General features: G+C 38.1%; 1 protein-coding gene across 8 annotated transcripts in view; it reads right to left on the bottom strand.

Moving 5' to 3' along the window:
• ARHGAP5 (Rho GTPase activating protein 5) overlaps positions 1-23,855 on the bottom strand; it is an 80,124-nt gene extending 56,269 nt beyond the window's left edge. For 3 of the 8 annotated variants that reach the window (XM_055556429.1, XM_055556437.1, XM_055556438.1), the window contains exons 1-2: positions 22,189-22,325; positions 5,254-9,141 (exon numbers count right to left, since the gene is read on the bottom strand). In XM_055556429.1, the coding sequence (XP_055412404.1) occupies positions 5,254-8,973 (3,720 nt within the window). In that variant the 5' untranslated portion in view covers positions 8,974-9,141; positions 22,189-22,325. Of the gene's footprint in view, positions 1-5,253; positions 9,142-20,460; positions 20,485-21,811; positions 21,967-22,188; positions 22,326-22,345; positions 22,475-22,566; positions 22,768-22,993 lie in introns of those variants that run through there. The other 5 variants (XM_055556431.1, XM_055556432.1, XM_055556434.1 and 2 more) reach the window with 5 other exon arrangements.
• Positions 23,856-25,503: the final 1,648 nt, after the last annotated feature.

Here is a 25,503-nt window from a genome sequence, read left to right as displayed (position 1 = left end):
TCCCTTATGATTATACAGTGGAAGTGAGAAATAGATTTAAGGGTCTAGATCTGATAGATAGAGTGCCTGATGAACTATGGAAAGAGGTTCGTGACACTGTACAGGAGACAGAGATCAAGACCATCCCCATGGAAAAGAAATGCAAAAAAGCAAAATGGCTTTCTGGGGAGGCCTTACAAGTAGCTGTGAAAAGAAGAGAAGCGAAAAGCAAAGGAGAAAAGGAAAGATATAAACATCTGAATGCAGAGTTCCAAAGAATAGCAAGAAGAGATAAGAAAGCCTTCTTCAGCGATCAATGCAAAGAAATAGAGGAAAACAACAGAATGGGAAAGACTAGGGATCTCTTCAAGAAAATCAGAGATACCAAAGGAACATTTCATGCAAAGATGGGCTCGATAAAGGACAAAAATGGTATGGACCTAACAGAAGCAGAAGATATTAAGAAGAGGTGGCAAGAATACACAGAAGAACTGTACAAAAAAGATTTTCACAACCCAGATAATCACGATGGTGTGATCACTGACCTAGAGCCAGACATCCTGGAATGTGAAGTCAAGTGGGCCTTAGAAAGCATCATTACGAACAAAGCTAGTGGAGGTGATGGAATTCCAGTTGAGCTATTCCAAATCCTGAAAGATGATGCTGCTAAAGTGCTGCACTCAATATGCCAGCAAATTTGGAAAACTCAGCAGTGGCCACAGGACTGGAAAAGGTCAGTTTTCATTCCAATCCCAAAGAAAGGCAATGCCAAAGAATGCTCAAACTACCACCCAGTTGCACTCATCTCATACGCTAGTAAAGTAATGCTCAAAATTCTCCAAGCCAGGCTTCAGCAATATGTGAACCGTGAACTTCCTGATGTTCAAGCTGGTTTTAGAAAAGGCAGAGGAACCAGAGATCACATTGCCAACATCCGCTGGATCATAGAAAAAGCAAGAGAGTTTCAGAAAAACATCTATTTCTGCTTTATTGACTATGCCAAAGCCTTTGACTGTGTGGATCACAATAAACTGTGGAAAATTCTGAAAGAGATGGAAATACCAGACGACCTGATCTGCCTCTTGAGAAATTTGTATGCAGGTCAGGATGCAACAGTTAGAACTGGACATGGAACAACAGACTGGTTCCAAATAGGAACAGGAGTACGTCAAGGCTGTATATTGTCACCCTGCTTATTTAACTTATATGCAGAGTACATCATGAGAAACGCTGGGCTGGAAGAAGCACAAGCTGGAATCAAGATTGCCAGGAGAAAAATCAATAACCTCAGATATGCAGATGACACCACCCTTATGGCAGAAAGTGAAGAGGAACTCAAAAGCCTCTTGATGAAAGTGAAAGTGGAGAGTGAAAAAGTTGGCTTAAAGCTCAACATTCAGAAAACGAAGATCATGGCATCCGGTCCCACCACTTCATGGGAAATAGATGGGGAAACAGTGGAAACAGTGTCAGACTTTATTTTGGGGGGCTCCAAAATCACTGCAGATGGTAACTGCAGCCATGAAATTAAAAGATGCTTACTCCTTGGAAGGAAAGCTATGACCAACCTAGATAGCATATTCAAAAACAGAGACATTACTTTGCCAACAAAGGTCCGTCTAGTCAAGGCTATGGTTTTTCCAGTGGTCATGTATGGATGTGAGAGTTGGACTGTGAAGAAGGCTGAGCGCCGAAGAATTGATGCTTTTGAACTGTGGTGTTGGAGAAGACTCTTGAGGGTCCCTTGGACTGCAAGGAGATCCAACCAGTCCATTCTGAAGGAGATCAGCCCTGGGATTTCTTTGGAAGGAATGATGCTAAAGCTGAAACTCCAGTACTTTGGCCACCTCATGCGAAGAGTTGACTCATTGGAAAAGACTCTGATGCTGGGAGGGATTGGGGGCAGGGGGAGAAGGGGACGACAGAGGATGAGATGGCTGGATGGCATCACTGACTCGATGGACGTGAGTCTGGGTGAACTCCGGGAGTTGGTGATGGACAGGGAGGCCTGGCGTGCTGCAATTCATGGGGTCTCAAAGAGTCGGACAGGACTGAGCGACTGATCTGATCTGATTTTCTGGATTTGTAGAACATTGGAATGACCTGTTCCTTAAAAAGTCTCCTGTAGAATTACCTGGGCCTGGTATTTTTGTGCTAAGATGTAACTACTACTTCATAACTTATTTAACAGTTACATGATTATTCTAAGCTTTCTTGTCATGGACTTCAACTTTGCTTAACTTTCAAATTTATTGATCTAAACTGTTGACAGTATTGTCTACTATCTTATTAACCTGCTGCTGCTACGTCACTTCAGTCGTGTCCGGCTCTGTGCAACCCCACAGATGGCAGCCCACCAGGCCCCCCTGTTCTTGGGATTCTCCAGGCAACAACACTGGAGTGGGTTGCCATTTCCTTCTCCAATGCAGGAAAGTGAAAAGTGAAAGTGAAGTCACTCAGTCGTGCCCAACTCTTAGCAACCCCATGGACTGCAGCCCACCAAGTTCCTCCGTCCATGGGATTTTCCAGGCAAGAGTACTGGAGTTTGGTGCCATTGGTTTCTCCACTTATTAATCTGATCTATTTGTAATTATATTCCCCTTTTCATTCTCAGGGTTTACACCTTCTCTTTTTACCTGATTTTGCCAGATTTTGGTCTATGTTTCTAGTCTTTTCATATAATAAAACTTTTAGTTTTGTTGATTTCTCATTTGGTCTCTGTACTCATCACTTCAAAACTGAATGCGTACATCGGCCTCCTATCTAGACTACCTGATGCCAATCTCCTCCCTATTTGGAATCTCAAGTACAAAACAATTTTCTTACTGCTTACGCCCTGCTTAACTAACTGCTTTTGAAATTGAACTAGCTCTTCAGTTTAGCAGACTCTTATAAGTTTTAGTTCAGTTGCTCAGTTGTGTCCAACTCTTTGTGACCCCATGGACTGCAGCACGCCAGGCCTCCCTATAAAGGCAATGATATTGCACAATACCCTCAACTGGGACAGTTTCCTATTGTATCTTAACTTGCCTAGACACAATCTTATACCTCTGTACAAATGACTTCCCCCTCTTAAAATATCTTTTGTTCTTCCTAAAAACCAATCAAAATACTCAAAACTGGTGATTTACCTTTTTCATGAAGTTTTGTGAACCTAACTCTATACCTCTACGGTGATCTCTCATCTTATATTCACTTAATATATGTATTTGACAGTATTATCACAAAATAACGTATATACTTTTTAATTTTATCAATTTACCACATGCCAAGCACTATTTCGGAGAAGGCGATGGCACCCCACTCCAGTACTCTTGCCTGGGAAATCCCATGGACTGAGGAGCCTGGTAGGCTGCAGTCCATGGGGTTGCGAAGACTTGGACACAACTAAGCGACTTCCCTTTCACTTTTCACTTTCACGCATTGGAGAAGGACATGGCAACCCACTCCAGTATTCTTGCCTGGAGAATCCCAGGGACGGGGGAGCCTGGTGGGTTGCCGTATCTGGGGTCGCACAGAGTCGGACACGACTAATGTGACTTATCAACAGCAAGCACTATTTAAAATAACTATGAACGTATTTCTCATAGAGAAATATGTTTATCTCCACCTTCCTTGAAAGGAGTATACAGAAGTTACACAGCTAGTAAGCTGATTCAAATCCTAGCAGTCTGGCTCTAGATCATGTGCTCTTAACTATTACACATGCTTCCCTACAGTGCTCTAGTATTACTTTTCTACCTCTGTTCCAAAAACAGGGTACTGTCTTTCAAACTAACATTTAAGCTTTTTTAGGGATGTGCATCTTCAATTCTTTTATATCCTTCAACAGCTTTTTGTACAGACTTAAGCATTTAGCAGGTTTTCAGTGAATGCTCACTAAACTGAAACAGAAGACAACTTACTCAAGTCCAGCTTACACAATGAAAATAATTTCCAGGCAAACAAAAGCTGCACTAAAATGCTCCAGCTTTTCTGTAATGCTTAAAGGAAAAATACCACGGATAACTATGATATAAATAGCCTTGGAGACATCCAAGGCACTTCACTGTACATATATAATACAAAGCCCTAAAGTGTAACTGCAGCATAAAACTATATTTATAAAGCTGCATTGTAAGCTATGTTTATCTTTTTAAGAACAGAGGTTCAAACGTTTAAGTAACATTTATGTTTAAGGTTAAACACTGAAGGATTAAAAAATCACTTATAGATCTAAAAGCTTCCAAAATATCATGTTTTCCAATTCTCTTAAGTTCAAGTATCGTAACACAATGAATCTAAAATTTAAAGCAATGTTATATAGGCATGTCTTGGAGATAATACAGTTGAGTTCCAGACCACTGCCTAAAAACAAATATCACAATAAAGTGAATCACACAAATTCTCTGGTTTCCCAGTGCATGTAAAAATTACATGTACACTATATGGCAATCTATTAAGTGTACGACAGTATTATACCTAAAAAAAACCAATGTATGTACATCAATTTAAAAATGTAGCTAAAATGTGTTAATCATTATTTGAGTCTTCAGTGAGTTGTAATCTTTTTGCAAAAGTAACATCAAAAATCACTGACCCCTGTAACAAATATTATAATAATTTTAACATTTAGAATATTTTGAGAATTACCAAAATGTAACACAAAAGCAAGAAGTAAGAAAATGCTACTGTAAAAATGGTGCTATGAAGCCTTGATCATTGCAGGGTTGTCACAAACCTTCAATTTGTAAAAAATGCAGTATCTGGGAAGTGCAAAAAGCAAACCGCAAAAAAACAATGTATCAAATATGCCAATATATCAAATTAATATGTCAACAAATCAAGCTGCAAAACTGCGAAGTCAAAAGGGAAAAACAGACAAATAGGATGCTTACAAACAGAGAAAATGAACAAAAGCATTTTATATCTAAGTTTCTGTAGACAGAATCTACCTATTCACCTAGAACTTTTATGCTGAAGAATACAACAAACTTCCACCCCAAATAAACTTTTTGCTGTTTAGTTGCCCAGTCATGTCTGACTCTGCGAAACGAACAAGTTAAAGCACAAGTAAATAAAATGAGGTAACAAAAAATAAATAAAATGAAGTAACAAAAAATAATCAATCCTCACAAAATATTCAGAAAATTAAAAAGAGCTGTCAATTACACTTACTAAATGACAGACAGCGTAACTTCTCACTGACATCAAATCCATTATCTTAAAAAACTAATTTTTTAAAAATCAAAACAAACATCTGTAGAAACATTATGAACCATAAATTAAACTTACTTTTTTGTCTTCTTTCACTTTGTGGGTTTTCTTCTTCATTTTCTTATCATCTAACTCTTGATCTGAAGTGATTGCAGGATTATCAATACCACCTTTCCAAGTTTCAACAGGAGAAAGAAGTGGATCTTCCTCACTTCCACGATGTCTTCCTTTTCTTTTCGTTTTAGAAGTCGTGAAAGCCTCATCATCACTTGCATCTGAATGTGTTCTTCTGTAGTATGACTTGGCTTTACTAAACAGGGTTTTAGATTTATATTTGTATTTTGAAGGCCTCCGTTCTCCATGACTTTTCGAGGTTCTATCGGAAAATCCATTTTCTTCATCTCCTTGAGTGTTATTTACAAATGAGTTTCTAATTTTAATAACACGATTCTGACTGTCATCTGGGACAACGTATATCTCATCAGAATAGCCCTTCTGTTTGAAAATTGTGTCAATGGGTTCTGAATAGTTATCTGAAGGATCCATATCTTCGGGATGTGCCAAAGGCACCCGAGAAGTCTGTTTTCTTGGATTTTTACCAATACCAGCTTCAATTGTTTTTAAAAGGTTTGGATCCAGTTTTTTCACATTTGTCTTCGGTGCAACTGGTTTAGGTTTAATAGGTGGAGGCACTTTATGGTTGCGTTCATGGTCATGACAATTCGGGGTGCTGTGAATAGGGTATTCATTTCCTTCCAAATCTAATCTATATCTGGATCGGTCACTAGGTGTTGGAAGCAGCTGTACATCATCCCCAATTGGACTATAAGGAGGTGGTGCTTCTGTATCATCATCTGAATCAGGGTAGTTGTTGTAGGGAAAACAGTCTCTGGGAGATGGCAGGAAAACATCTTCACTCTGATGGGTTGATTCCCTTGTACTATCAGATAAATAGGAATTTTCTATCATATTTTTTTTCTCTAGAACATCACTGAAAAACAGTGTAAAGACCTCAGTTTGCCGATGATACTGAGATAAAGAATACAATGCTGTAAATTTAGCAGAGATCTCAGTTGCAATGTGTTCTCCTTCAGTCATTAACTCCTTGATGGCCTCATTTTCAAAAAAGTCTGCTTGGCTGTCAGTAACTGCAACCAGTTGTACAGGGATGGTGTCCTGAACCTCTGACAGAAATGCTCGAAGCATTCCCATTGATGCTTTCCGTTTGGCAGAATACACTAGTATATAACCATGAACCAGTTCATCTTTCCTTACTCCAATTGAGGAATGGTATGATAATATTGTGATCTGTATTCGCCTCCTTTTTTCACCAATGATTTTATCAAGCATTAGGGAATTATTCTGTCCAGCTTGGGCAGCACTACAAGAATGAGAATCAAGGAAGGGTGAAAGAATAAGATCCACACTAAATGGATCACCACACATGGCACACATGACAATTCTCAAGTCAGCTTCTGATACATCCTTATTGGTGGGAACTGGGCTCACCACATCTAAATTATGTTTAACAGATTCTAATACTCCTCTTAGAGCTTGCTTTATTTGGGTTTCATTAAATTTACGAGGATATGTACCACCAGGTACATCTACAAAAGGACATTGTAACTTGTTTGCCAACTGTTGCCCTTGGTGCCTGAGAATTGGTAGATTCTTACTAATAGAATCTCTCTGATTAGCCAGAATTAATGTAAATGGAAGGTTGGCCATATACTTATCTTTTCTGATCTGAGAAGCTTCAGTTCTTATTTTTCCAATAAACTCCCCAATAAAATTCAGTGACTCAATGGAATTAAATACACAAAAGCACCCATGTGGTTTAAAGGCAGCAGTCCACAACTGACTTAAAAAGTAAGGCGACTTGGCATCAACAGGCCGAAGATCAAGTTCATAAATTTTTCCATCTAAGGCATACTCATCGTCAGTGGATTGTGTCCTTATCTCATTTGCTAGTTCTTGGGCAAGGCCATCTTTCCCTAAAATGAAAAGGTTAACTTTATCTATATTGGTGCTATCATGATACAACCGTAAGCGACCATGATCCAACTGCAAAAGACTACTGGCAAGTAACTGCTCTACTTTAATGTCTGTACAGTTTTGGCCACTAAGACATGTTTCTTTAGTGGGATGATAAACAAATCCTATATGCTTAAGTAGAAGAGACTCCCTATCCGGTGCAAGTTTCTGTAAAGCTTTGTATCTAGGTTCTTCACTCAAAACTGTATGAATTTCACTCATTTTATCTGAACTAGGTGTTGCATTAAGATCTAAATCATAAAAAAGTTCAGAATGTTCAAAAAGCATTTCCTGAAACTCTTCTTTGGCTTTTTCAACTATTTCTCGCTGATGCCTACCATACACCTCTTTGCTATCAGCCTCAGTGATGTATTTGAAGGCTTCATCCTCCATTACAAAGCACATAACTTCCTCCCATGGTTGCCCAGGTGAAATAAACTGAATTTTTTCCAAAGTCTTCTTGAATTTTTCCTTCATTTCTACCCTCCTCTTCTCTGATATTAGATGCTGTACATGGTTCTGATAGACTTTTTCAGCTTCTAAAGTGCTCAGGAGGTCAAATGGGATCCGTCTATCGTTGATTTTGTCTATATGGTCAGTTTCATCCCAAGGTGTTTTTTCTAGCACCACAAAACATAACTGAAAATCTGCTCTCTTTTCCATTAACTTCAAAGCTTCTGACCAATTCAAATGTTCAATCTCTTCCAGATTTGGCAAAAGAGTGTTAAAAGCTCTCGGTAAAGTATTTATATATTCTTCTCTCCTTTTTCTTATATGTTCCTGTTTAAGCTGTTCTATGTGTTTTGAGAATGTATTTCTAGCCTTTCTTGTTCCCTCTAAGTTGATGTATTCTTCATAATCAGGATGATTTTTCAATTTGTTACTAACAGTTTTCCAAGTTGCATGATAATCTCTCACAGTCTGTACAAGTTTTTCGAACTTATCTGTTGCTGTGACAACAAGTTGTCTCTGTGTTTTATAAGCATCCAGATAGGGAATAATTTTAGGCTTGCCACGAGTTTTATCCAACATTTGTACCAGTGCAGTGAAACATGTCTCAATGTTGACGTTAAATCGTGCTGATGTTTCCACTACAAGAAGGTTCTTTTTGTTTGAAGCAAATGCCTGAACTTCTCTAAGATAATGATCCACACATTCATCACATTTAGTTGCTGCTATTATTACAGGTTTTTTTGATTTTGATAGCTGGACAAAAAGGTTATTCACAAATTTAAGTTGATCATCAAACTTCCTATTGCATCCCTGACTTACGTCAATGCACAATAAAAATCCATCTACATTGAGCTTCCCTTCAGGCATTTGCTTCTGTTCGAAGTCTTGTTCCAAGCCTAGTTGATCAGTGCAAATATACATTAGTTTTTCTGCTGACTGCAATTTAGAGGCAGCTGCACGCTTTATATATGGTTGCAAATTCGTACTCCGATGAGGCAAGAAAGTCTGGTCATCAATGAACTCAGTTTGTTCGATGACATGAATTTTGCACTCTACTCCATCTTCACCACTTTGCGTTATGTCACCCCAGTACAAAAAATGATCATTGTTTACTACTCGTCCTCCGAAGTCAATGGTGCTAAGCACAGAAGTATGTTCTGGATAATATTCATCAGCTTTTGAGCGTACAAATCTATTGCACAAACAAGACTTTCCAACTCCACAGTTACCTTTGTCTTTTTCAGTCCCAGAGAGTCCAACTACACTGATGGTATAGGATGGGGGGCGAGGCTCTTTGTTTTTTGCCATCATAACTCTCTTGTCATGTCTCTACATTCATAAAGATAACCAGATATACTTCTCATTTTGAAAATAAAATCATCTCAAAGTACAGATCCCACATTTCAGAACTACATTTGGTTCTTTGTATTTCCCTCATTTCTGTGCAGAAAGGTCTTCAAGATCATATGGATCATCTTCCTAGAAAGAGAAAAAGGACAAATCTTAGTCATGAATTATACATGCTGAACTATATACACATTAAAGATGTTCATAATAAAGCACCAGACAAGTTAACAATGTCACAGTATTTTAAGAAATCACCAAAGACAGTTTATGATTTACTGTTAAAAGTGCAAGATGACCTCAAAATTTAAGGCAAATCTAACAACTAAAAACACTAAATACAAATTTTAATGTGATCTTACAAACTTAAAATAAAACCCTATTAACCAAATATGCATTTTGTTTCTAGTCCTTCCCTTCCCTCAATTTTCCTGTCTTCTCTGTCTGGAGGCTATGTTTGATAATAACTAAAACAAACTAGTTGCCTTAACAACTCTCTCACAACTTAAAAACCTATCTGCTTTCTCTTACGTGGTTCCTCAAACCTTATTCCCTAAAATGGAATTTCATGTGAATTTAGCAAGATCTTAGAATTTTTAAGTCTTACGCAATCTATCAAATATTATATACAAAACCAATTAAATATATTCATATACGTAAACAAGAAAATGGAAAAAATGAACAGTTAATACAAATCGTTACAGTGATTAACTGGATCAACACTTCTCAAGCTAAGGACCAATTTTTATTTCATATACGCAAGTCAATTTTTAAAAACACAATGAAATTTTTAATCTGAATGAAATCTTTTAAAAAATATAGGCCCCAATTTCTTATTAGATTCAAGAGACAAAAAATTACTGCCAAACTGTTTCTAAATGTTCTTGATTCTTGCATTTATTTCCTCTCAGAGTATTTACAAAAAGCTCCCAGATCATATTTTGAGTAGCACAAAGCTCAAGAATTTTAAGATTATATATCTGAGACAATAGAATTATTTGATATAAAAACAACAACAAATAACCCTTAAGACTTGCACGTAATTTAATTCAGCTTATCTGTGTGGAAACAATGAATTGTCTCTTATAATGGTTTTATTTGGAGACTCTTCACATTCTTTTGAGGTTTAATTAAAAGCAATACATAATTTCTACCATACCAAATTTCACAAGGAAAATATCCAGTCATGTACATCAACATATATGAAAAATATCTTCAATCCAGACAAAATAAAAGATCATAAAGACCATGAGGGAAAAAAAAATAAAAGGTCAGAAAATAACCACTATTTGCCCCAAATATGTGGTTTCTCCACTACCCTCAAAATTGCAAGTAAATATCTATTAAGATTATAGTCCACATCTGCTATACTAATGGTAAAAAGAAATTATTCTTGCAATTTAAAATTTTGACTATATTTCTAATAAAATAATATTTTAAAATAAAATATCAGGATTTAATCTTATATTCTCTAAGTTTATCCTAGCAACCTCAATGAAATACTGATTTTAACTGTATCAGCCACCAAACACTCAAGCAAAGTATTAGGTTCACTTTTGTAATATAATGTTGAAGCACCAAAATCAGTAGTAGAAAATCATGAGTAAATGGAAATGACTTCAAATTAAATTCCTAACATTTATTAGTTTACAACAACAGTAAAACCCTACATCTTTTGAGACACGATTCCCCCATGTATAAAATAGAGTTGCCTATCTAAACAAATTTAAGAACTAAGTTTTTCTTTGTTAATGTTAAATGCAAAGAAAAAATGCTTAATAAATATTAAGTTCTGTTTTTAAGATTTGATTGCTGGAATCAAGGAAGCTGTTGAAGATTTATTTAAAAATGACGTGTTCAGGCTGGTGATTTACCAGTATTTATCCGAGAGCAGTACATACAATAACTAGCAGTGTAAGAAATTAGGGCAGTCCCACTCAATCCTATTAACTCTCTTTTATCAAGTAAAAAAATTTTTAAATCTTAATGTGATCAAACTGAAGATGTGCACTGAGCATCAAGTTTAACATTCTTTACTTAAACTACAGAAAAGAACAATTGGGCCACTTAATGGATATTTACTGAAAAGAAAACAGTGAACTAACTGGATAACAAAGTTATAAAGAGCAATAAAAAGGGAAATTAGTTCGTGAAAATAGCATGGTGATTCCGTAACAAATGATTAAAAAAAAAACCCTTCAAACAGCAGAATACAAAGTCTATCTTTCTTTCTTACTAAACAAGCAAAAAATTGCAGACGATATCCTTCTAAATGTGTACCAAAAGAAAACATAACCAGCGATTACTTTGGGGAATTTTTATATTGAATTCTACAAACACTAGAACTACGCAGAGCTCTTGATTAACTCTGGTGGACAAACATCTATTCCGAAAATTAAGAGCAATTCAAAGCAGTTAAAGACTGTTCCCTGCTTTCCAGTTTAAGAGACACAAAATTTTCAATAGAAAAGTAACAGTATGTTATATGGACCTGAGTACTGTGGAAAATTTTCAACTACAAATCTAATCCTTATCATAATGGTTACATCTTGGTTAATATTTTTTACAAATACCTATCCAAACACATTAAAAAAATCATTCATGCTCTCCTAGCGCATAAACCTCAGAAGACTGAAACACTTTTCTATCTAAAGTTATCCAGCATTAAAGTCAAAATAAAAACACTACCACAAGATGAATTTTTAAAGTTTCAGAAAGAAAAAGCCCTTAAAAGGTGAATGGAAGCATGAAGTCATCATCCTTTTATCAGTCATTGAAAACTAGAAGGCTTTTTATTTAACAGAGAAATAAAACTCTACTGTATTGACAAATTTTCAGTACTAAGGCTCTGACACATCCTAATTAGTGGCAGTCTCTGACTTACAAATATTAAAGTTCAAATTAAAAATAAGGTAGCTTTGTGTGACATGTGTGGTTTACAGACCAAATTCACAGTAAACTACCACTAAGACACAGTGAAGAACATCCACGTTCTTTCTACTAACAATGTTCTCAGGCAGGCTACCTGCTGGCCTTTTGAAGTCAGATCCAGAGTTTTTGTCATGAGTCACCATATAGTGATTATCTGGTGAGAAAATTCATTTATCTAGAGGTAGGAAAGAATGCTGGACAAATAAATAGTTGCTCTCTCCAACTCTTTACCAGAGCAGTGCCTTCTTTATCTGATTTACAGGTTTACTTAACTCAGAAGCTTTAGTTTAAAAGTATTTTCAGATTTTAAAAAAGTCTGAGAAACCCTAGACTAGAAAACTATTGTCATCTTGTCCTCGAAAAGATTTTGTCATTTGAGTGAGTATGGTATAACTACAAGGAAGAGCTATACTTTCTGTACAGGTTTATAAGGAAATTTACTTCAGACACTTGGATAGTTTATGTAATTAATCCACTGGCCCTCACTATTCAAGTCAAAATTGCACTCTATTAACTAACCAAGGTAGTTTTTCTTTTGTACTGAGAAAAAAAGAATGCCTTTTTAAAATTTCCCACTAATAAGCTAATGGCCAATGTCTATAGGCAGGCTGTTAGATTCAATTTGAAAACTCCTTTCAAGTATTTTTAATGGCTAATACTTGACTATGTCGATCTAGACATAGCTTTTCTATTTTTGACATAACTTAATCTTTGTAAAAAAAAAAGAAACCAAGATAAAAAGCAATAATGACCTACTCAAAGTTATAGGGTTGAATCTCTTGATGACCAATCTTTACCTTCTTAAGCATTGTCACTGTTGTTTACTAAGTCGTGTCCAACTCTTTTGCAACCCCATGCACTGTAGCCCACCAGGCTCCTCTGTCCATAGGATTTCCCAAGCAAGAATACTGGAGTGGGTTGCCATTTCCTTCCTTCTCCAGATCTTCCCGACCCAGGGATTCAACCATGTCTCTAGCACTGGCAGGCAGGTTCTTTACCACTGAGCCACGAGGGAAGCCCTTCTTAAGCATTAGTGCTACTTGTAATAACCTGCAATGTAATTTCTCCTCCTGCTTTTAAGATTATCCTATAAACTTTCAAGGAAATGTTTAGAATAAGTATCTCTACAGAAATTAACAACAAAGTATAATCTTTAAGTTGGACAACTGTGCTGAAATGAAGCTATCTCTACAATTAAGTTTTGAGATGTTTTAAGTCATTCAAACACAACATGATCCTTTTAATGGAGTTTTAATAACATGAAGTGGCCTTCTGCAAAAATAAAAAAAAATTTTTTTAAAGTTCTATAAGGAATCTAGTCAACTGAAAGAGTCTTAGTAATTCTGGATTTAAACTAAATTTTGTAACTTTTCATAAAACCGTTTCACTCATGAATTAATAAAAAGTATATTTTAAAAAATATTTTACACTTCCAAGTTACTATATGCTGTCAGGAAAATTCCTGCTGGCCTCATCTTCAAAATACATTCAGAAATCATTGCTTTTCACTACCTTTATTGCTATAAATCTGATCTCATTCCATTCTCATCTCTGGCTCTTCATTCCTCCAAAGGCTTCTCAACTAATTTCTCTGCTTCCACTCCTGCTCCTCTTCCTCAGTCTGTTCACAGAGCAGCCAGACTATTTCTTTTAAAACATACGTAAGACCGTCCCTTTCTTGAGGTTAAAACTTTCCCGTGTCTCCAAAAAAGTAAAAGCAAAGTCTTTTCAATGGCTTATTACAAGATCTACCTTCTCTAACCATATCTTACTCTCTGACCTATTCCCATTTTATTCTCCCCATTCCTCATTCTATTCCAGCCACAGTGAAGAATCCTGAACAAGCTAAACATGTTCCTACCTTTGCCCTTACTTTCCCTAACAATCTCCAAAATTCTCCTTTGCTTATCCTATTTTACAACTTCTTTATTATTTGTCATTAACTCTACCCCTCTCCCCTCCCCATTCTAGGTTTAAAAAGATGTGCAAATGCACAAATCTGTTCATTCCATCATCATATTCCAAGAGCCCCAAATAGTCCTTCCCACATAGTAGTATTCAATAAATGTATGAAGCCTAATAAATACTACAATCAAATGTTCTTAATTCCCTGGTTAAAAAAAGTAAAAAGTAAAGCATGTTAGGTTTACTAAATAAGTGCTGCTGCTGCTGCTGCTAGGTCGCTCAGTCGTGTCCGACTCTGTGGACCCCAGAGACGGCAGCCCACCAGACTCCGCTGTCCCTGGGATTCTCCAGGCAAGAACACTGGAGTGGGTTGCCATTTATTAATCTAAAAGATATCATAAAGCTATTTATGGAGGAAATATACATATATTCAAGGTTCCAAAATTTTTGTCAAAAATTAAGCTATCATAATAAAGACTAACTATGGTCTATAATAATGTACAGGTATACCTTGGAGATATTGCATGTTTGGTTGCAGACACCACAAAAAAGCGAAGACACAATAAAGTGAGTCACACAAATTTTTTGGTTTCTCAATGCATATGAAAGTTTACACTATACTGTAGTTTTATTAACTGTGCTTCCATTATGTCTATATGTGCATACCTTAATCAAAAAATAACACTGTTGGAAAAATGGCATCTATACACTTGATCTACACAAGGCTGCCAAAAACTATCAATGTGCAAACCCTCAGGATCTGCAAAGCACAATAAAACAAAGTATGCCTGTATTCAGTCAGAATAATCACCTAATTTTTATTTTTGACACTTAATATTTTTTAAAATCACAATCATTTACTACAGAAAAGTACACTTCAAAGATCTAATTACACAGAAGCAGCTTTGTAATTATTCTTTTTTTTTTAATTAAAAAAATGTATTTATTTTTGGCTGCGCTGAGTCTTCAATGCTTCACAGGTTTTTCTCTAGTCACAGATAGTGGGGGCAATCCTCCAATTTTTGTGTGCAGGCTTCCTGTTACAGTGGCTTCTTTTATTGCAGAGCACAGGCTCTAAGGCACACAGGGTTTTAGTAGTTACAGCTCCTGGGCTCTAGAACACAGGTTTAATAGCAGTGGCATACGGGCTTAGTTGCTCTGCACCATGTGGGATCTTCCCAGACCAGGGAGGATTCTTTACCACTGAGTCAACAGGGAAGCCCTGCTCCACCTTTTTTAGGTCAAATAAAGAAAACATCCCTTAAATAAACAAATATTCAAGACAGAAGACAGATTCAAGCCCAAAGATGATCATATATTCCACAATCTTAGATAAACTTACCTAGAAAAGTTTGAGAGTAAAAATATCAACTGTATATTAAAAGATGAATATGGCATAATATTGCCTTAATAATATACTTAAGTATATCTCAATACAAACTTACGCTATAAAAATTAGAAGAAGAAATGAAAAAGCCATTTTAACATATAAAAGAGTTAAGTAAACAATGTTAATGCCTATAGGAGAGTCAATCATATTCCGTATTTTCTTTAAGGTTTGTACCACATAAGCATACAACCTTAAGGTTGAAAGGAATGCTCAAGTCATATTCCCATAAATTAGTCTTCATGAAAGCGTATCTTGGTAGGATCCAGGATAGAGCGTTAGGATGATTTTTTATTTTTTAATCATATTCCCAGCACTCAGATCAGCACCTGACATACATGGGAGATCAAGTATTTGATGACTAAATGAATCAATCTTCAAACTCAGATCCTGGAAAATCTTGAAGTCACATTCATAGTCACAATTAACAAAAATCACATACTATTATGGATCCATAAGGTATAGCACTGCAGAATATTCTAATATACAAAGTCCAGTTCTTCCCCCAAGACCTTTAATCTGCTCATTAATAGAAATAATGAGTTTATAAACATTAAGCCTGAAGGGTACTTCCAGAAGGGTCTCAGTATGCGGCAGTCTGGGATCTCTCCAAACTCTACTCAGCAAAGGTAATTCTACTTTTTACCCATTTTTATCTTTTGATATTTCAAGTATTTATTGTTTGAAAAAGTTTCACTGCAGAACATAATGGTGTAAACTATTCCCAGATTTACTGCCAATACTATTTTTAATCCACACTTTCCTCTAACAACATGTCGTCTTTGAGGACATGGTATCAAAGTTATTCTCAGCCCTTCCTAGTCCATTTCTTTATTCTGTGGTGAAAACAGAAGAATCAAGGGTCACCTCATGTACATCAACCTGTGTAAACAACCCATTAAATATATACTGTGCTTAGCTACTATTTGCTTAGCTTTATGGCAGAAGTTTAGATAGGGTGGTCAGAGAGGGTGGTCTGACTAAGCCAAGGAGCTATGAATATACTCCCTTCCAGGGTCCAAGTTCTTTCTTCTCACTTTGGAGAATGGAGACATGGGGAGAAGGGCATAATTTGCAATTCATTATTGTAATGCTACACAGGAGGGAAAACAAACTACAATTTTCTTACTTATGGGAACATTAAGTGGTCAAATAAAAATCTCAAAAAAAGGGTATAGACTAAAAAGGAGGTATGCTTTTTTTTAAAAAAGGCTGAAAACCACTGCCCACTCTTTAACAAGTACTACAGATGAGAAGACATAGGCAATGTGATACACTATAAAACTGATAAATGTAATAAGAACTCAAAGAAATGAAAGATCAGTACAAATTAGAATACTTTGTAATTTGGGCTTTGAAACTTTTTCTGTGAAAGGTCAAACAATAAATACTACAAGCCACAGACAATATTTACACAAATGATCATTATAGACAATGAAATTAGAATTCCATGTAATTTTCACATACTACAAAATATTATTCAAAATTGTTTCCCCAACCATTTCAAAATGTAAAAAGCCATTAAACAAATAAGCAGCAGACTGGATTGTGCTCACAGACTATAATCTGCAGACTCCTGCAATAGATTTAAGGATTTGAGTAAACTCCGAAAAAGAGACTGGATTTGGATTTTAAAAAGTCCTTTCCGGTATGTGATTACTGTGGAGTGGTTGAGTACAGTTGCCATGTTAGAAAGTAGAAACTTACTTATTTCTGAAGATATGTCTATGGAAGGTCTTCAAGGGCAAATAGAAGTTAGACCTTGTAGTGAACAATAAGAAACCATTCTAAATTAGAAGTGAAATACAAAATTGGATTTGGAGGGGCACAGTGCCTAAGAGACGGGCAAACACTAGAGGCTTGAAAGCACCTGATCTATCACAGAACTGAAAAGAGCCATTCAAGACAAAGACTTTGGTGACTGGCTACTAGATAAAAGAAATAAAAGACAAATGAGTCAAGTTTCTTAAAGAAAAACTAATCAGTCTCAGCAACAGATGGTGCTAACACTTGAGTTTCAGGTGACAGTATTACCAAGACAAGTGAAAACACAGAAATGAAATGAGGTAAAGTCAAGATTAGTAACATCAACTTCAAGATCACAAACTTGAGAAAATAATTTAAGAGACCATTTGATGTGATACCCTTTGTAACAAGTATTCCAAGAGTTATAAACTTAGATAGTTAAGTAGAAATCTGGATCTTTGTCTCTCCTTCCCTTTAACAGTCAACCAAAACAAAAATAAAGAAGAAAATGAAGAGAGATATTATTTTGGTTCTAAAAAGGCAAGTATAGAAAGAAATATAAAATGCTGGATCACAATACTGAATAGGAAGAAAATGAACAAACTGTATACCCTATTAGAAGGCAAAGAATCAGTTTTCCAAGGCTGTTTGACAATGCCAAATATAGTTAACAAAGACAGGAATGCAGAGATAATTTATTTCCCCATTACTCCTTCTATTAACCTTGTGTTAATATTTTCCCCCAAATCTTCAATTTGGCTTACAATGTACAAACTGAGTTTGTATTTTACCTTATATTCCTCCCCCACCCCCTCCGTTAATTTATCCACACCTCCTTATGCTTTGGGTCTACAGTGTCTTTTTTTCTCACTTATCCCAATCCTGCAACTTCAAAAGGATATCTATTTAAATTTCTTTACACCAATTTTTAAATCAATATCTACTACTTTGTATATGGCTCTTCTACTGTGTTAAACTGGCATTTATTCCTAAATCGTCAAGCACCAAAGCTTCACACCAAAGCTGTAAGCTCTTTTAAGGGAGCAACATTTCCTTGTTTCACTCTAATGCCTGCTGCTGCTGCTAAGTCGCTTCAGTCGTGTCCAACTCTGTGCGACCCCATAGACAGCAGCCCACCAGGCTCCCCTGTCCCTTGGATTCTCCAGGCAAGAACACTGGAGTAGGCTGCCATTTCCTTCTCCAATGCATGAAAGTAAAAAGGGAAAGTGAAGTCGCTCAGTCGTGTCCGACTCTTAGCGACCCCATGGACTGCAGCCTCCCAGGCTCCTCCGTCCATGGGATTTTCCAGGCAACAGTACTGGAGTGGGGTGCCATCGCCTTCTCTGCTCTAATGCCTAGGTGCGCAATAAAATATTGGTCAGGGATAATAAAATAGACTAAGTCTAACATGAAGCTAGAAAAATGAAAACTTCGTGATGAAAAGCTTGAAAATCTAACCAAAGGGAACCATACTAGTCATTATGTTAACCCAAAAATTACAATTATGCATAACTTTTTCCCATTAGTTCTAAGGAGTAAAATACAGACATGACCAAATATTAACAACCTATTTTATCTGACTGCAAATCTAAGGAATTGTGGACAATCTCCAAAATACAGAGAAAACAAAACAAAAACTTTTTTTTGTCTTACTTTCAAGGTTCTACTTGCAGTCAAAACATTCAAATTCAAATGCTTCTTCTGTAAAGGTTTCCCAAAGAGGCCCTGATAGAAAACAGTGGTTCTCTTTTCCACATTTCTTAGTACTTGTAACCATCAATATTTATTACTTTAAAGTTACTACCGCTTCAACTATAGCTTGAGCTACATATTTCTAACTTATCTTGGTACCCCTAAGGCCAGGCACATAAGTGCCGAATGAAATTAATCTTAATTAATGAATACAAACTGGACACTTTCAAACAAATTTTAATACAGATGATTTCTTTTTTTCAAAGGAATTCTTGTATTTAGGAAGAATACTTTTAATAGACAAAAATAAAAGCTGCCCTGGTTTCTAAGGGTGAGATATCAGAGGAAGTCTCAAGGCATCCAGCAAAAATCCGTAAGGGATCCAAGGAACAGAATTTGAAAACCAATTAAAGTTCATACCTAAAATTCTAAGCAGTGAACTAATATTTTTCTTTGTTTTCCTAGTTTGAGAAAATTATCAACAACCTTCACTTAAACAAATAGGAGCTTGATTACTCAAGTCACCAAATAATGGAACACTTTACAAACTTTCTTCACAGTTCTTTGCAAAACCAAACTCCCATGGTGTACCCCAAATGTATTTTACAAACATCCTTTAGGAACACAAATGTTACTAAAACAGAACACTATACAACACTTCTTGAGCCAACTATATTATCTGCATACTTTCTGAGTATGCAAAGAAAAAATCAGTCCAAATAAATTTCAAAAATAATATTTATGGAAACTTAAGTTGTGACAAAACATTCTGCAGCTACCAAGAAAATCCCAATTATGCCATTTCATGTTTAAGAACTGAATACTAAAAGCAACACTTGTGTTAAGTACCATTAATGATGAAAAAGTAAAAGTTTAGTACAGTCTTCTTGAAAAATAACTTTTTCCTCAATGTATAAGTTACAAAATATTATTCTAAGCTGTACCACAACATCAATTCCAAAAAAAGAATGCAAATACAATATTTTATTCCTTAAAAAATCTTAACTCTCAAGGTCGAAATAATTTTCTCCAAGAGTTTAAGTGTATAGATTAAATCAACCTTTCAAACAGAAAGAGAGAGGGGTAGGGTCCTGGTTTCAAAACATTTAGGATAAGTACCATGTGACAGAATTAAGACATTACTTTTGCAATACAATTTCTAAAGTGCTAAAGTAATTTAAATGTGGGAGAGGAGTGCTAAAAAACTGATGAAGATATCAGAATTCTCTGACAATTCTTTCTTGGATATCCAAGTGTAACACACCCCATTCCCCAATGCTCTTGTAATTAATGTACAAAGAATGGTAAAATACATGCTGAAGTGGGTTAAAAAAAATGTAGCCTACACATGACAACCAAATCGATTGTTATCTAGTCACCTGAACTGCTCTAATTTCTGCTTTAAGTCAATTAGATCAGTAGTGCTATTTCTTGAAAGTTAAATGCACAGATATACCCAGATTTTCAATCATTTATGTTTAATCACATGCTCCAAGGCCTATGCAAGTTTTTGGTAATCTGCATTTACCAGTGTCTTCCTCTGATCGACCATATACAAGAAACGTGGGTCAATTTCAAAGAACAGATAGATGAAAGAGCCAAAAATGAAAAAGCAATTTAAAATGGAAGCGAAATCTTAATCTGAAAACTGCCTAGTAGGTTACCGGTATGGTCAGTATGTCTATTTAAGAATACTAAATAAGAGTACAGTTTCATCACATTAAAGTCGAATAAACCGGAATTGACAGTACTTCCAAACACATTTTATTAACATATTTTACTCAACCAAATACTTTTCTGAAGCGTTGAATCCAGATCAAATTTTTGTTAAAAGAACCATCTTGAGTGGAGATTTAGAGAAATAGTCCCTGAAATGAATAAGAACATCAATGGAGATAAACACTTATTAATATATTCAAATTGAATACTGATTTTGGAATTTAAGTGGAGTCGGCAAACCCCGCCCTCCCAACACCTGTAGAAGACTGCGTAAGAAAAGATCAGTAAACATAGCGACGCATTTCACTGTTTCATACCTGAACACTTTTTAAAAAATGATGTCGTTTCCTACCAATTACAAATGCAAAAGCAAATACCGATGGGAATTTAAACTTAAAAACGCACGTACACACCATCTGTATGCCTCTTTTGGTCTATACTTAAAACATTCGAATTCCATATATTAAACATGGGCCCAAACTGGATTTCTATCATATTGTAAAAGCATAACCATCTTCCTTACAACTTTCTCGGAATTTTACTAAACGTCCTGATAGTTTGCCTAGACTTCCGAGCACCTTTCAGCCTCAGCTACACCCTGAGCCTCCACCTCACTTGCATTTCTAATAACGCTGGAGAGGGAGGGTGAGAGGGAGTGAGTGTATTTATGTGTGGATAAGTGCGCGCGCGCTCCCGCGCAGTTCCCCACCCCCACCCCGATACTTTTCTTTAGTGGAAACAGAGGGAAAATCTAGAGGTTATTCTAGCGAAAACTCAATTTCAAAGCCTCAACCCAGCCGCAGCCAACCCTTAGGACTCTTGTGTTTTGGTTGCGCAGTACAACTTCTCACATCCTACCCCGAGCTTTAGGAGCAGACAAGAAATTGGTGAACAGAACCCAGGGTCCGGAGGGAGCTAGGGGGAAAAAGTGAAAGGGCCGATCCCCCAGAAAGGCGCTCAAGTTTGCAGTGAAGACTGTGTCTCCGCGAATATGCGCCCACCCCACCTCTCCCCTTCCAGGTGGAACTCGTTAACAGCAGCCGCCCGGCTAATAGACACCGCCACCTTCCTCCCCCACGCACCACCCGAGACGAGGGCAAGTGAGGGCGGCGGGCTGGAGAGGACTCCGGCCACCACCAGGCCTCCGCCGACCCCTGCCCCATCACCTGTGGGGAAAGCGCCCCCTCCCCCGGCCTCTCTGCCCTTCACGCCGCCCGTCTCCCCCCCACGGCAGCCGCTCCCCGCCCCGGCCTGCGAGGACAGAGCGCGGCGCCGGGCTCCCCTCCGCGGCGGCGGGGCCCCAGCCCCTTGAACTGGTTACAACCGGCGGCGGCGACCGAGCGGGGCAGTGGGCGGCGGGAGGGTCCCCGGCGGGGAGGGGGCGAACGGGTAGGCCCAGAGGAGCGGGGAGTCGCAAGGTCCTACCTAACACCGTCGGTCTCCTCCGTCTCCTCCTCAACGGCAGCGGCCCCGGTGGTGGCGGCGGCAGCGACATTCCTGGGGAGCGCTCCCGCCGCCGCCGCCTCCTCCTCCACTCTCTGCTCGCCTCTCTTCCCTGGCGTGCTCACCGAGCGCCGCGTCCCTTCAGCCACCTCCCCCCGCCCGCCCCAACACACACGCCCCGAAACCTCAAGCCCTACGGCTCCCGTGGCCGGGTAACCCACCCTCCCTCCCTCCCCGCCACCAGCGGCGGCCCCGTCCCTCCCCCCTTCCCCGGCGCCCGCCGCCGCGCCGGGTTCAGTAATGGCGGCCACTCGGGCTCCCTCGCGCTGACGGATCTCTCCCTCTCTCCCGAACTTTACCTCAGCATCTCTCCCGGCGCGCACCGCCGGAACGCACACGCGCGCGCGCGCTGCCACACACCCGGCCGGGGGCGGAGCGGCGGCGCAACCTCGACGGGGCGCGCGCGCGCGCACCCGCACCGCCCTCCCCACAATCCCCCGCCCCCGCCGCCCTCACCTCCCGACGCCTCCCGCGCCGCGCGCCCGGCTGGGCCCCGCCCCTGCCCTCGTCTCCCGGGAGCCTGGGAAGGCGCGAGCGCCTGAGCCGGAGGGAGGGAGCGAGTGCGCGGGGCCGCGTTCTCGCTCGCGTCCCGGCTCCCCCATTGGCTTCTGCCCCTCCCCCTTCTTCCTCCGCCTCTCCCATCCATTGGTTCCCTCTCCTACTCCATTCCTTCTCACCTTTTCCCTTTTACCCATTGGCGTGAATATTTTTCCTCTGCTTTCCCCCTTTCTCCGTATTCTGCTCCTCCTCCGTCCCATCCTCCACGCTTTAGAAGCTGCCGACCATGCAGCTCTGAGCACTGTCGTCTCCGACCTTCCCTGCTTTCTCCCGTTCCTTCTGTTCCGGTTTCTGGCCGTAACTGAGAGCAAACCACAGTACTGCAAAGGGACCTGATATTGTGTTAGCCGTTACAAACATCGCTTGGGCACTGAATGATTCTCGATAAATCAGCTTAAGCTTTCTGAGTATTAAAGAACTCAAGAGAGGAAAATATATGCACCAAGCTCGTTCTCAGGGACATGCTCCCGCGTGTGCAGCCAGTTTCCTGCCTGGGATCGCTGGCCAACTAGACGGCACCCGCCCGGGACCTGGTGCCGTACTCACCCAGAAAGCAAAACTCCATGGGAGCAAGAAGATTCCGTTTTTCCGTCAACACCGCACAGGGACGGAACGGAGGCAGGCCCTCGGTTTAATCCATTCTTAAGGAAATGGAGCGAGATGCCAAGACATGGGGCGGATTGAATTCAGGTGGCCCAGAAGACCCCTGCTCACACTACTACTGAGCAAACCTTTAGGAACCATCGGTCACCTGGCTTTTATTATACTGTCTCAAATATAGTCAATATTTTTGGAGACGTAGAAATTTCACAAGTTTGGAGGTACCCTGGGCTTTTGGCGTATTTCTCATCTGAGCATTGGCATTGAGTCGTGGTTAAAGGGCGGTGGAAAAATGTCTTTTCTTTCATCACTGAAGAAACTGAGGTCTTGTGACTTTCCCAAGGTCATCAGAATCTGTCTTACACATAGTTCTTAAAATAGCTGCCGGCAGATGAAAGAATGAATGAGCAAAAACATAAATCTACCCCAATTTGTTACGTTTAAAAGAAAGAAGTAACTTGGGGGCCAATTTCTTTTGGGGAGTAGATTTATTTCCTGCATTGAAAACGGTTCATCATCAGTAAACATATAAAAAAGGCTTTTAAATTTAAAGTATTCTTTATTTCTTATGTTACATAAGGTACTTTAGTTAGCCAAGGTTGCTTTTTAGTGTTATAATGATGCAGCTGCTTCCAACCAGAAGTACGTTTAGGGTCTGTCAGTAAAGAAAAACAAAACTGCCTTTTGGTAAAAATCTGTTAGAAAATATTTGTCAGTAAATCTGCCACAAAATTTCAGCAGAAGTCCTGTTCCTTTCTTCCACACCCCTGCTCTTCTACTCCATATTTCTCTAAGGTAAACTTAATAGACAAAAGCAGAATAGATGTTTAATTTCTCTATGTTTCTTGCTCCCTAATTTTAAAAAGGCATGACTAAAATTACTTCCTCCAGCCACTCCCTTGCATCTGAATAGTACCAAATAGGTTAAGTGAGGTACATAGGTACTTATTTCTTTCAGTTATAATAGGCAAGGAAAAAGGACACTACAGAAAACTTGCAAAGAAAGAAAATATACAAAAAAGGAAGAAAAAGAGGAGAGGAGGAAATTTTGGAGAGTGGACCCATCAAAATGCGGTACTAATGCCTTAATACACACATCACTTGTACAGGTTGGAAAGTCCATGCATTTAAATGCATTTTTTGACCTTTGTATTAAAAGTTCCTAAAAGTACAAGAGGCCAGTTCAAAGCTATAATTTTGATGTTGAAGTATTAAGTACTATAATAGGGTGTCCACCCTAATATAAAAATTATTTCCTAAATAATCAGAAATTTCATAACCATGGCATGTATCAGTACAAACCAAAGTCAAATCAGGGCTTTTAAAGGTGTTAACATTCTTTACATATTACTGTTTTCTTCAAAACAGGACATCGTACTGAAGAATCAGGACATAACACTGGAGACAAAAAAAGACTTTTCAAATTTATTTTTTTTATAATACAGACACAAGAAAATGAAGCACGGCAGGGAGAGGGGGAAGCCATGGTTTTCAAATGATAATTGTCATAACTGACATTGTTTTTACTCTTTAGTCCTCCTATATCATCCATCTTGAATTAAGGAGTCTGAACTTTACAACTTTGCTCCTTATTAATACTAATACACTGGTGAGCTGCTTACCAGTACAAATAAGTAACAAATTTTTATATCATTTTAATTTTTGTATCTGCTCCTCTCGAAAAAGAAAGCATACAGTTTTCTGCACAAATAAAAAATCTGAAAATGGAAAAAGGGGGTCAAAGTTCTATGGTTAAAAATGCTTAGATATATACAATTAAAGGCTATAAAGAGCAGAAAATAAAACTGAAGGATAATATGGCATATTTTAAAATTGATCAGGAACCATGCCTTCAGGGAAACAGCTTTAAATACCAACCCTCCCCACCCAAAACAAAAAAAAACTTTGAGAAAATAAGCAACTTATCATTTTACATACACACAGAAACACTCTGGAGAGATAGAGTAAATATTACCAATCCCTCTCGGATCAACTACTCTTCTTATCTAAAAAGGAAAAAATTTAAGCACTTGTTCTCCACTGGATAATTAAAATCACCCAAAGCTTTGTTCCTCATTTACTTTGAAAAAATTAGCAGACTAAGATTTCAGTCAGGCATTTTAGGTTTTTAATTTAAATATCCTCCACAAATTTCTATTTCTTTAACACATCCTAACAAAGTATTCATATGCACAATCTTTTTAGGATCAAAAGAGATGATAGCCATAAAAAATGTTATCAACATTCCAGCTCTTACATATCAGCAGTAACACTACATATAATATTCAGATGTTTGATGTGATTTGGTTTCAAAAGAACTTACCCTATAGAAGTGGGTACACCCCCTGCTGGAAATCTCTGATTATAACTACTTTGGCTTTTGTAGCCTGAACCAAAAATACAGGAAAAGCCATAAAGGGCCTTTCCATTCATGACAAAATTAACCCATACTTTTT

This window comes from Bubalus kerabau, chromosome 19 (assembly GCF_029407905.1).
Source record: "Bubalus kerabau isolate K-KA32 ecotype Philippines breed swamp buffalo chromosome 19, PCC_UOA_SB_1v2, whole genome shotgun sequence".
NCBI classification, from domain to species: domain Eukaryota; kingdom Metazoa; phylum Chordata; class Mammalia; order Artiodactyla; family Bovidae; genus Bubalus; species Bubalus kerabau.
The sequence above is the reverse complement of the archived record's forward strand: the minus strand, read 5'-3'. Positions and strand labels throughout refer to the sequence as shown.